Source organism: Oncorhynchus tshawytscha, linkage group LG10 (assembly GCF_018296145.1).
Source record: "Oncorhynchus tshawytscha isolate Ot180627B linkage group LG10, Otsh_v2.0, whole genome shotgun sequence".
NCBI classification, from domain to species: Eukaryota; Metazoa; Chordata; class Actinopteri; order Salmoniformes; family Salmonidae; genus Oncorhynchus; species Oncorhynchus tshawytscha.
In genome coordinates, this window is record NC_056438.1 from 56,396,275 (window position 1) to 56,408,456 (window position 12,182).

Consider the following 12,182-nt stretch of genomic DNA (forward strand, 5'->3'; position numbering starts at 1 on the left):
CGTACGCTAAATGTCAATGGAGGCATGGAGGGAGCCTGGGCCTGCAATAAGCTAGCTGGGGTGTTGAGGAGGGGACGGGGGGCAGGCTCTTACCGTGGCGAATGCAGCAGGGGGCAAGGGGGGCTCCGTTGTGCAGTCCAAGGGGAGCACTTTTGACACTTTCCTTGGCGTAGCGCCTGCACCAGCAGAGGTCATCGACTGTTAACATATCAAGAAGGTCAAGGGTTAATAGATCCTCTGCTCGTGTAGGCGCTAGGTCAAGGGAAAAGCAGGGAGGGAGACACACAGGGGCAGCCAGGGCTCCCGACCCTCCCACCAGCCAGCCCTGCTATCACACTCAGTGGGTCAACAAGGGGCAGGCCTGGCTCTGTAGCTGTAATGTAGGCTACAACCTGAAGCTGGTCCACAGTGTGAAGGGGCTGTCAGCAAGGGCTGTGTTCAACATGGTCCTCTGGCTATACTTAGCCATAATGTGTGATATAGATGCAGGGGTCACACCCATCACAATCCAACCAAACAGGACAGATTGACACCTCACTCATGGCCAATGTGCCTGGTCAAGGTCCCACAGACTCCGACTCTCTCTGTCGGTTGGTCCATTCAGACCCATGACTCTGTATTCCCACTCTGAATATTAGGGTGACCAGACGTCCCCGATTTCCAGCGACAGCCTGTCCCTGGAAATGTCCCCGATTAGCCCTCAGAAAGAATAAAGCAACTCTGGAAGCTAAATTGAGGCTGATATTTCAATAATCAAAACAGTGTATCCAATCAGATTTGCATGTAGAAAATGTTGTCTGTCCCTGTACCAAACTTGTTTGCTCCCATTGCCTTGCCTCAGACCTCATGATAATGTTTGATCGGTAATATACTGTAACCACCGCATGAACAACCATGGCCATAAAGTGCATCCAACAGCATATGCTACCGACCGTTGGTGACTTTCTAAAATGACTAGATTTTGTAATCCTAGCCTGAGGCGGGTTAATACATTTCTGTGTTCATTTATAAGTATTTGAAAGGGCTAAGAGAGAAAAATTGGTAGTTCCGTACAAAATTCTAATTTTCGCACGCAGCTACATAACTAAATAAAATGTTTCATTTGCTAAATCTGGTCACCATACTGAAGATGCACTTTCGCGTCGCCAGTTGCTGCTTCAACTTGTATTGACAATTCCAACTGTAGTGCAGGTGATATTTTCAGTAGTGTATTGAAAAGGTATCAAATAAAACTGTTTTAGAACATAATCATAAGGTACTTAATAAATATGAATAGAATATTATTTGATAGGGAAATAACTTATTTTAGGAAATATCCTAAATAGAAATGATTGAATCTTGTCACAAGCCAACAGTGGCATTATTTCCGAACATTATTGTAACATTTTCACCAAGATAATGAAGCTGCTACCATGTTGTGTTGCTGCCATGCTGTTGTTGTCTTAGGTCTCTCTTTATGTAGTGCTGTGTTGTCTCTTCATGTGTGTTTCGACCTATATTTTTAATCCCCTGTCCCCGCAGGAGGCCTTTTGCCTTTTGGTAGGCCTTCATTGTGAATAAGAATTTGTTCTTTAACTGACTTGCTTAGTTAAATTTTAAAAAATAGGCTCTAATCATGTCAATCCATACAAGTAGGCTTTGTGAAGTTGCAGATGAGATCATGATACCTTCATTAATATATATATATAGATATGCTGTAATTCTACAGGATGTTGTACCAGAAATGCAGTTAGAAATAAATAAATTACCTTTAAGAAAAATATAAAAGTGTAAGATGCTTATGAAAAGTATTGAACTTTCAAAGGAAAAATGAAATGTTTACATACCATTCAATCGCGTTTGCCTATTAGCTCGCACTCGTAAAAATGTCTGCAGGTAGGAAGAAAGGAATCACACAAAATATGCATTAGATATGGACCTTTGCATGTATAATGTTAATGGATACATTAGTAGCAGTGCATGGGCGGATTGCTTTGGATTCTACAGTGTGCCCTGCAAGTTACATCTTAATAGTAAACAAAAACCTACTTCTCTTTTAGGCTGTATCGTGTCTTCCATAACAGGGTCGGTAAGTTTTGGTCAAAGCCTTTTCAAGCCGACAAAACTCACTTGTTCACGTATATCATATAGGTCTCCTGGTACTAGACCGCACCATTAATACAATTTTGTGTCAATAATTTTATACGGATGCCAAAGGATTGAATGTGCCGCCTACAAAGCTACTCTGTTCATTGCCGTCGCCATGTTGGCTTGGCTTGTGTCATGTGACCAACACAGGAGTGAAAGTTCAGAGGACGTCTGGTCTCCTACCACCGTTGGCCACTAGATAGCAGCAATACGTAATACAGAGGCTGGCTTCAATGGAAGTTGACTTAATATGACATTTCAAGTTTGTCAAGTAATTTGTGGGGTAAAAAAGTTGTATGCATCATATCTAAACATATTTTTTTTTGGAGTCAATACAAATAGTACAAACGTTTTATTTCATTTTCTGAAAATAAGTGTTTCATAATTTTGTACAATCTCATATCAAAGTGACATAAGAAATGAGCTATGAATTCTCCCCATCTAAACTTGTTTGAAACTGACAGGCATGATCAGTGATTGTGAATACCACTAAGATATGGGTTAAGTGGGACCACCTATCTTTCTTCTCCCCTCTCTTCCAGAGTGTGTAGGCTATGTGCTGACACTAGCAGGGCCAGTCAGGGCAATGGATGGATGTTCACTCATTGACACGGGCACAGAGTGTGGTCACAAATTCAAACTCCTGCCGAGTGGATCGTCCATCATATACCAGACAGGCCTCTTACACTGACACTTAAGTCATGCTCATATCCAACCTGCACTATGATATGTTGATCCACTGTGTATGCTTCCCAAATGGCACCCTATTCCCTATTTAGTGCACTACTTTCGACCAGGGCTCATAGTGCTCTGCTGAAATATAAAGCACTATTCAGGGAATAGGGTGCCTTTTGGGACGCAAGCTATCTAAATGGCTTACACAATTACATGATGAGGAAAAATAACAAAAATCTAAAATTTCAAGGGAGGTTGGGGTCTCCATTTACTTAATCATTTGTATGAAATGATTTCAGCAGCAGCTTTACTAATGAAAATATATACTTTAACCACTGCCCCTTTAATAGGCCTGTCAATGTATGGATATGACTTTATGGTATAAGGGAGAAAACCACTTAACCTAAATAATAGATCATTGCCATATGAGTTTGAAATACTACATTTTGAGAGAAAAAAAAGTATGGTATATAAGCTACATTATAGCTTTGATTAAAACACTGTGCTGTATGAGTAAGTTAAATCCCAACTAATCTTCTGTACGCATGCGACCTAAATAGCACCCTATTCCCTATATACTGTAGTGCACTACTTTTGACCAGGGCCCATTGGGGTCTGATCAAAAGTAAGGCCCGGTGTAGGGAGTAGGGTGTCATTTGGGGTGCAAACTGCAGTTGTGAGGCCTCCAGCAGAATGAGGTGGAAAACATGTCAAGGATGCTGTAGACCAGAAGAGATACCATCCGGACTTAGGGAGCATAAGAGCATAGCTTGAGGTAAACTATGGATGATTACCTATCTGAACAGGGAAACACATTACAGGCTGGGCAAATCTTTACCAGAGATAGTCTGAGGATAGATGGGCTCCGATGCCATTTGGGGGGCACAACCAGGTAGGATAGAGGTAGGCGGCTTGGCTGATTCCTGATGGAGACTAGGACCTCTATTGACTCTCTGATCCACTCCATGATAGCGAGATGATTGGCTGAGTCAATGTTGTGTGTTCAACACTAAAACAACAAATTATTACCTTGTTGTCTTTCACCATCGCCATGGTGACACCTGTGAGTTTGCCTAATGTTTAACCTCTAACAGAGAGCAGGGGACTTTTTTTGCACGTTGTCCTTACATTGCCTGTCCTGTTATTTTTCCAGGAGTAGGTTTCATAGTGGGTTTTATAGATTTTTCCTGTCATATGACAGGATATGATGATGGGATTATGATGCTACATATGTGGGCAAAGAGCAGCATCCTGGCAGGGTCCTAAATGGCAACCTATTCCCTACACAGAGTACTACTTTTAACCAGGGCTCTGGTCAAACGTAGTGCACTAAATAGGGCAAAGGGTGCCATTTGGAACCTAGCCCAGCTCACCTGGTATCTGTCGGAGTGGTGGGCATCTTCAGAGGAAAGAGGGGAGACCACCGGTGACTCTCCCTCGCGTTTGATGTGCACCGACAACAGCATGGACTGAGGAGAAAGATCAAGACAGTTATTGTGAGAGGAAGAGAAGAGGGGCATGCTGCAGTGGAGGAGAGGAGGACACTCACCAACATTACAGTCATCTATAAACCTTCTCTGAAAGACTCAGACGAGCTTCCGACATTACAGTCCTGACCCACTGACAAACTTAATTGAGTTCATTTCTCAAATGAACAAGAGGAAAAGGGTGTGGAAGGGGAAATAGTGCTGACTTTACGGGGAAGAGTTGACAGAGATCCAGCTCTTTACGAGGCTGCTATGAAATATTTGTATTTACAATGTGTTCCTATTAATCAAGGAGAGAGGAGAGAGCAGGGGCTTAAGTGGCCGACAACTATAATCTAATATTAATATGTGAGAAACGGCAGACCCCCAGTGCCCCTAGTAAATTAAGCATTGTGTATGGCTTTTTATCCTTCAGGACTGCAAGGTCGGGTAACTGCTTTTTATTTGTGTAGCTTCAGAGGCGTTGAGCTTGGGAAATATTTGTGTGTTGTCTTTTATTCATTTGTTTCAACTGGACTAGTTGCAAATGTGTCAATTAGCACAAGCCCCTGACATCAACTTGTAATTCTACTTAAGTGTAATAGTGTGTTGACTAATATACAGATTAATGTCAGTGTTAGATACAGAAGGTGCCATGTTAGTTAGCATGTGCCGCTCGCTTCATCTCGACTCGCCGTCCAGTTGCCCCCTGGCCCCGAGAATTAAGAGGCACGGGGCTGGCAAGGAGTTGCTATGGCGATAGCGTGGTTGAGAGGGGGCGGGAGGCATGTGTGAAGCGGGAAAGGTTAATCCCCTTTAGAACCAGTAGGCTCGTCTGGAAGGTCTGGAAGGTCTGGAAGGCAGAGTGTTCACATGAAGCAACAGCCCCTGTGATCCTCAACCAGCCTCTTCATTTTTCACATGGTGTGGCGGAATACTAAGCACCTACTGGGGAATGCTCAGTCACGCCTCGCTCAGATGGCCTGTTCTGTTCCCTTCACCCCGGTCCCTGTTCGTTCCCTGTTCCCACTCTCCTCACCTAACCACGATGACTCCTGTTCCCCCAGCCCGTGTCTGACTCTCCCCTAGCCCCTGTCTCTGACTCTCCCGTAGCCTCTGTCTCTGACTCTGAATCAGGCCCTACCAGAAAGTAGTAGTGAGGAGCGGTGAGTCTGCAGGCTTACATAATACTTTGTAATGTGTGCTGTTACTACAGTACCACATCTGTCTCCAATCTCTTAGAGAAGATCTTATGTCAAGTGTTATTGAAGTGTTGTGGTTGCAGTTTCACCTGATACATCTAAAGGCTTTTCCTATGGGGTGTTGCTATAGGCCACCAAGTGCTAACAGTCAGTATCTAAATAATATGTGTGAAATGCTTGATCGTGTATGTAAATAGAGAGGTCTACTTTCTTGGGGGCCTGAATATTGACTGGTTTTCATCAAGCTGTCCTCTCAAGAGGACGCTTCCTCATTGTAACCAGTGCCTGTAATCTGGTTCAGGTTATTAATCAACCTACCAGGGTGTTTACAAACACTACAGGAACAAGATCATCCACATGATGTATTGATTTACTAATATTGTAGAACTTTGTTCTAAAGCTGTATCCGTACCCATTGGATGCAGTGATCACAATATTGTGGCTATATCCAGGAGAGCCAACGTTCCAACAGCTGGGCCTAAAATAGTGTATAAGAGATCATACAAAAGATTTTGCTGTGAGTCTTAAGTGGATGATGTTAAACATATTTGTTGGTCTGATGTGATTAATAAGGAGCATCCAGGCGCTGCACTTGATCAAGTTATGAAATTGCTTCTTCCAATTATTGATAAACATGAACCTGTTAAGAAACTGACTGTTAGAACTGTTAAGGCTCCATGGATTGATGAGGAATTTTAAAAACTGTATGGTTGAAAGAGATGAGGCAAAAGGAGCGGCTAGTAAGTCTGGCTGCACATCTGACTGGCTGACTTACTGCAAATGGAGAAATTATGTGACTAAACTCAACAATAAGATGAAGAAACTGTATTATGAAGCCAAGATCAATGATATAAAGATTGATGGAAAAAAATATTGGAGTACTTTAAATGAAATTATGGGCACAAAGACAAATTTAACTCCATCTTTCATCAAATCAGATGACTTACTCATCACAAAACAATTTAATGTTGGCAATTATTTTAATGATTCCTTCATTGGCAAAGTGGCCAAACTAAGGCAGGAAATGCCAACAACAAACAGTGAGCCATCGTACTCATGCATTAAAAAAATGAATAATGAAAGAAAGCATTGAAAGTTAAATTTTGTAAAGTTAGTTTAGGGGACGTGGAAAGATTATTGTTATCAATCAATAATGTCAAACCTCCTGGCATTGACAACTTCGATGGAAAGCTACTGAGGATGGTAGCTGACTCTATAGCCACTCCTATCTGTCATATCTTATATCTGAGCCTAGAGGAAAGTCTTTGTCCTCAGGCCTGGAGGGAAGCCAAAGTCAGTCTGCTACCCGAGAGTGGTAAAGTGGCCTTTACTGGTTCTAACAGCAGACCTATCATCTTGTTACCAGCTCTTAGCAAACTGTTGCAAAAAAAATGTGTTTGACCAAATACAATGCTATTTCTCTGTAAACAAATGAACAACAAACGTTCAGCATGCTTATAGAGAGGGGCACTCAAAATATTCCACTGACACAAATGAATGATAATTGGTTGAAAGAAATTGAAAGTAAGAAGACTGTTGGAGCTGTACTTTTAGATTTCAGTGCATCCTTTGATATTATTGACCATACATAGCCTGTTGTTGAGGAAATGTATGTATTATGGCTTTTTTACCTCTGCCATATTGTGGATTCAGAGATATATACTATATCTAACAGAACTCAGAGGGTTTTCTTTAATGGAAGCTTCTCTAATGTCAAACATGTAAAGTGGGGTCTACCACAGGGAAGCTCTCTATGCCCTCTACTCTCTTCAATTTTTACCAATGACCTGCCACTGGCATTAAACAAAGCATGTGTGTACATGTATATTGATGATTAAACCATATACACATCAGCAACCACATCTAATGAAGTCACTGAAACCCTTACAAAGAGTTGCAGACTGTTTTGAAATGGGTGGCCAGTAATAAACTGAACATCTCTAAAACTAAGAGCACTGTATTTGATACAAATTATTCCCTAAGTTCTAGACCTCAGCTGAACCTAGTAATGAATGGTGTGGTTGGTTGTTGATCAAGTTCAGGAGACTAAATTACTTGGTGTTACCTTAGATTGTAAACTGTCATGGTCGAAACATATAGATTCAATAGTTGTAAAAAATGGGAAGAGGTCTGTCCGTAATAAAGAGATTATCTGCCTTTTTGACACCACACCCCAAAAGTCCTGCAGGCTCTAGTTTTATCTTAGCTTGATTATTGTCCAGTCATATGGTCAAGTTCTGCAAAGAAATACCTAGTTAAGCTGCAGCTGCCCAGAAAAGAGTGGTATGTCTTGCTATTCATTGTAATCAGAGGTTTAATATTAATACTATGCATGCCAGTCTCTCTTTGCTGACAGTTGAGGAAAGACTGACTTTTTTTTATAAGAAACAATGTATTGGAAATTCCAAATTGTTTGAAAGTCAGCTTACACACAGCACTGACACACACACGTACCCCACCAGACATGCAACCAGGGGTCTTTTCACAGTCCACAGGTCCAGAACAAAATCAAGGAAACGTATAGTATTATACAGAGCCATGAGTGCATGGAACTCCCATTTTACATAGCGCAAGTTAACAACAAACCTGGTTTCAAAAAACATATAAAGCAACATTTCACGGCACCATGCCTCTCCCATGTGACCTACTTGTTGTGTGTATGTACTGACGTGATAACTGATAGACACACACACACACACACACACACACACACACACACACACACACACACACACACACACACACACACACACACACACACACACACACACTACATGTTCATGTTTATAAATGTATGCAAATTGTAAAGTCTGTATTGTCTTTTTCGTTGTGTCGGTTGGACCCAAGTAAGACTAGCTGTCGCCATTGGCGTCGGCTAATGGGGATCCTAATACATCAAATAAAAATCTCCATTATATATTTTTATGAAGTTCATCCATTTCATCTCAACCCAGTAAATGTCCTCCGAAATGGCAGTTGAATGAAGAGTAGAGGAAAAACTGTTGAGCACATTAAAGCGTGTGTCTTTGGAGATATTGATGATATTAAAGGTCCCCTTTTACCAGACAGGTACAGTGATCATTACAGACAGACATCCTTCATAGCATCTTTACCCTCCACAGGGACACATGCCATCAGCAAATCGTACCTTTAATGGCAGAGAGACAATCAATCTCTCCCTCTGTGCCAACTGTGGCTGGCTCTGCTTGGCCCTGCTCCAGACTACAGAAAAACTCATCTCATTCACTCTCTCTCTCGCTCTCTCTCTCTCACTTTCTCACTCTCTCACTTTCTTGCTCTCCCTTCACTCAACACATCCACTGATCCACATGCCCCTTGCTGTCACAGCTAAATGTGGCAGCATTGGGAGAACATTAATGAAACCTCTTATTAACGTGACATAAGAGAGACATACCCTATTTCAACAGAATACAGGAATGCAATGTGGCTTGGAAGGTGTCTCAAAGTGAACACTTTGAAACACTGCATTGTACCGAGGAGTTAGACCCAGTTAGAGTCCCTTTTTAAGTTATTGATTGTACAGTCCTTTGTCCCCATATCCTTTGGTTCTTATTGGGGGCACACAGAAACTGCTGTCCAGGGTATCTTGGAACTGTTCTTTAATGAGGACTCAGACAGTCATGAAACCATAGGAAGTGCATCTATGGCCGCTTCTTCCTTTCCTCTCTCCCCTGCCTGCTGGAGCATGTCCACTGGGCTAGACTCCCGGTACAGACAGTAGTAGCTTAATACCCTTCCTTCCAGAGGACCTTGATGAGCTCTGCTGATTTTCTGAAGTACATTAGCCTAATAAGGCCTCAATAGTTGTGAGGGAGAGCCTGGACTGGGAGCTGGTCAGTGGACGATAATGGTCTTATTGGGGCTATGGAGTATGGGAGAGGTTCTGCTGGTTTATCATGAAAGTCTCCGAAGTCCTCTTACCTTAGGAGTTCCTGGAGCCACACTGCTGTCCTTGTGTCCGTGTGATGGGTTCTTACTGTAGGAGAAAGGGGAGAGACCAATTAAAACAGGTTATTGGATCTGTATTTTTACAGTATGGGTAGGTTTGGATGTTTCCATCAAATGGGAGTTGCACAACATAGAAATGTTTTGTTTTGTTGAGGTTATATAGCTTTCTAGGAAGCCCTCTCCTTTTGCATGTGTGTGTTTTCTGTGTCTGTCCTAATATAAGTAATATTCTTCTCTCTATCCATTCAGGTGATACCTCTGTCCTCTGATGACACCCCTCTTTTAACACTCAACTCTGTTTAAAGTCACAGAGAGAGAGAGACAGCACTGTTTCTCCCCTCACTCACTCAGACAAAATGCAATACCCAGGGGACAACTCAAACGGTCACTCAGTCACCAAGAAACACAAATCACACTTTTAATCGTCTGCAGGATTCAAACCCGCCCACCCTTTCTCCCCCTCCTCCCAGCTCCCTCTGTGCCACTCAATCTGCCCACCCTTGGGCCATGCTGTGTTTGAAACAATTACAGCTCAAAGTAGGACTGCTAAGCAGATTTGGGATATCATTTTTTTATTGAAGTAATCATTCTCTTGGATGCTCCCATCCACCCCTCTCCTCCTGTCCTCCTCTCCTTCTATCTCACTGCCGTCACTGAGCCAGTGGCAGGAGCAGGGAATAAATGATGTTGCTGTTATTTGATTTGTCAGTGAAACGCCCCGCGCACTTAGGACTTTGAAATATGTTGAGGACAATGCGCTGGCTTGTAAACATTGTATTAAAGAGGTGGAGGAGAGGAGAGGAGAGAGGGATGGATATAAAAGAGAGAGAAAGGAAGGGAGGTAGGGTGTCTGACCAACGGGGGGGCTACATCAAATCACAGACTCATCGACATTGTGGATTGAAGATGACTAATTAGAAGGCCAGAAATATTTAAAAAGCATCAGCCGACAATGGGGAGAGACACATCGAATCAGATCTCTCCCTGAGACCTTTAATATCCCTCCTTCCCCATCCTCCTCCCTCTGCATACATAGACATACAGTCCTTCTTTCTTTCCATTTTTCTATTTGTTTCCTGCATATTTTCTGCTCGGTCACTTTCCCTGTCTAGCTTGTCTCCCTCCTTTCAGTCTTTCCTTCTTTCACTCCTCCTCCCCATCTCCTCCTTTCAGTCTTTCCTTCTTTCACTCCTCCTCCCTATCTCCTCCTTTCAGTCTTTCCTTCTTTCACTCCTCCTCCCTATCTCCTCCTTTCAGTCTTTCCTTCTTTCACTCCTCCTCCCTATCTCCTCCTTTCAGTCTTTCCTTCTTTCACTCCTCCTCCCCATCTCCTCCTTTCAGTCTTTCCTTCTTTCACTCCTCCTCCCTATCTCCTCCTTTCAGTCTTTCCTTCTTTCACTCCTCCTCCCTATCTCCTCCTTTCAGTCTTTCCTTCTTTCACTCCTCCTCCCCATCTCCTCCTTTCAGTCTTTCCTTCTTTCACTCCTCCTCCCCATCTCCTCCTTTCAGTCTTTCCTTCTTTCACTCCTCCTCCCTATCTCCTCCTTTCAGTCTTTCCTTCTTTCTCCTCCTCCCTATCTCCTTCTTTCCTCCTCCTCCCCATCTCCTCCTTTCAGTCTTTCCTTCTTTCACTCCTCCTCCCCATCTCCTCCTTTCAGTCTTTCCTTCTTTCACTCCTCCTCCCCATCTCCTCCTTTCAGTCTTTCCTTCTTTCACCCCTCCTCCCCATCTCCTCCTTTCAGTCTTTCCTTCTTTCACCCCTCCTCCCCATCTCCTCCTTTCAGTCTTTCCTTCTTTCACTCCTCCTCCCTATCTCCTCCTTTCAGTCTTTCCTTCTTTCACTCCTCCTCCCTATCTCCTCCTTTCAGTCTTTCCTTCTTTCACTCCTCCTCCCTATCTCCTCCTTTCAGTCTTTCCTTCTTTCACTCCTCCTCCCTATCTCCTCCTTTCAGTCTTTCCTTCTTTCACTCCTCCTCCCCATCTCCTCCTTTCAGTCTTTCCTTCTTTCACTCCTCCTCCCTATCTCCTCCTTTCAGTCTTTCCTTCTTTCACTCCTCCTCCCCATCTCCTCCTTTCAGTCTTTCCTTCTTTCACTCCTCCTCCCCATCTCCTCCTTTCAGTCTTTCCTTCTTTCACTCCTCCTCCCCATCTCCTCCTTTCAGTCTTTCCTTCTTTCACTCCTCCTCCCCATCTCCTCCTTTCAGTCTTTCCTTCTTTCACTCCTCCTCCCCATCTCCTCCTTTCAGTCTTTCCTTCTTTCACTCCTCCTCCCTATCTCCTCCTTTCAGTCTTTCCTTCTTTCACTCCTCCTCCCCATCTCCTCCTTTCAGTCTTTCCTTCTTTCACTCCTCCTCCCTATCTCCTCCTTTCAGTCTTTCCTTCTTTCACTCCTCCTCCCTATCTCCTCCTTTCAGTCTTTCCTTCTTTCACTCCTCCTCCCCTATCTCCTCCTTTCAGTCTTTCCTTCTTTCACTCCTCCTCCCTATCTCCTCCTTTCAGTCTTTCCTTCTTTCACTCTTCCTCCCTATCTCCTCCTTTCAGTCTTTCCTTCTTTCACTCCTCCTCCCTATCTCCTCCTTTCAGTCTTTCCTTCTTTCACTCCTCCTCCCTATCTCCTCCTTTCAGTCTTTCCTTCTTTCACTCCTCCTCCCTATCTCCTCCTTTCAGTCTTTCCTTCTTTCACTCCTCCTCCCTATCTCCTCCTTTCAGTCTTTCCTTCTTTCACTCCTCCTCCCTATCTCCT

The 12,182-nt window shown here is 43.3% G+C and overlaps 1 protein-coding gene across 8 annotated transcripts in view; it reads right to left on the reverse strand.

Moving 5' to 3' along the window:
- Positions 1-12,182, reverse strand: part of LOC112260475 (E3 ubiquitin-protein ligase RNF220) — a 158,064-nt gene that overhangs the window by 27,487 nt on the left and 118,395 nt on the right. For 4 of the 8 annotated variants that reach the window (XM_024435617.2, XM_024435616.2, XM_024435620.2 and 1 more), the window contains exons 4-6: positions 9,413-9,467; positions 4,176-4,271; positions 1,827-1,869 (exon numbers count right to left, since the gene is read on the reverse strand). In XM_024435617.2, the coding sequence (XP_024291385.1) occupies positions 1,827-1,869; positions 4,176-4,271; positions 9,413-9,467 (194 nt within the window). Of the gene's footprint in view, positions 1-93; positions 199-1,826; positions 1,870-2,028; positions 2,278-4,175; positions 4,272-9,412; positions 9,468-12,182 lie in introns of those variants that run through there. The other 4 variants (XM_024435615.2, XM_024435614.2, XM_024435618.2 and 1 more) reach the window with 2 other exon arrangements.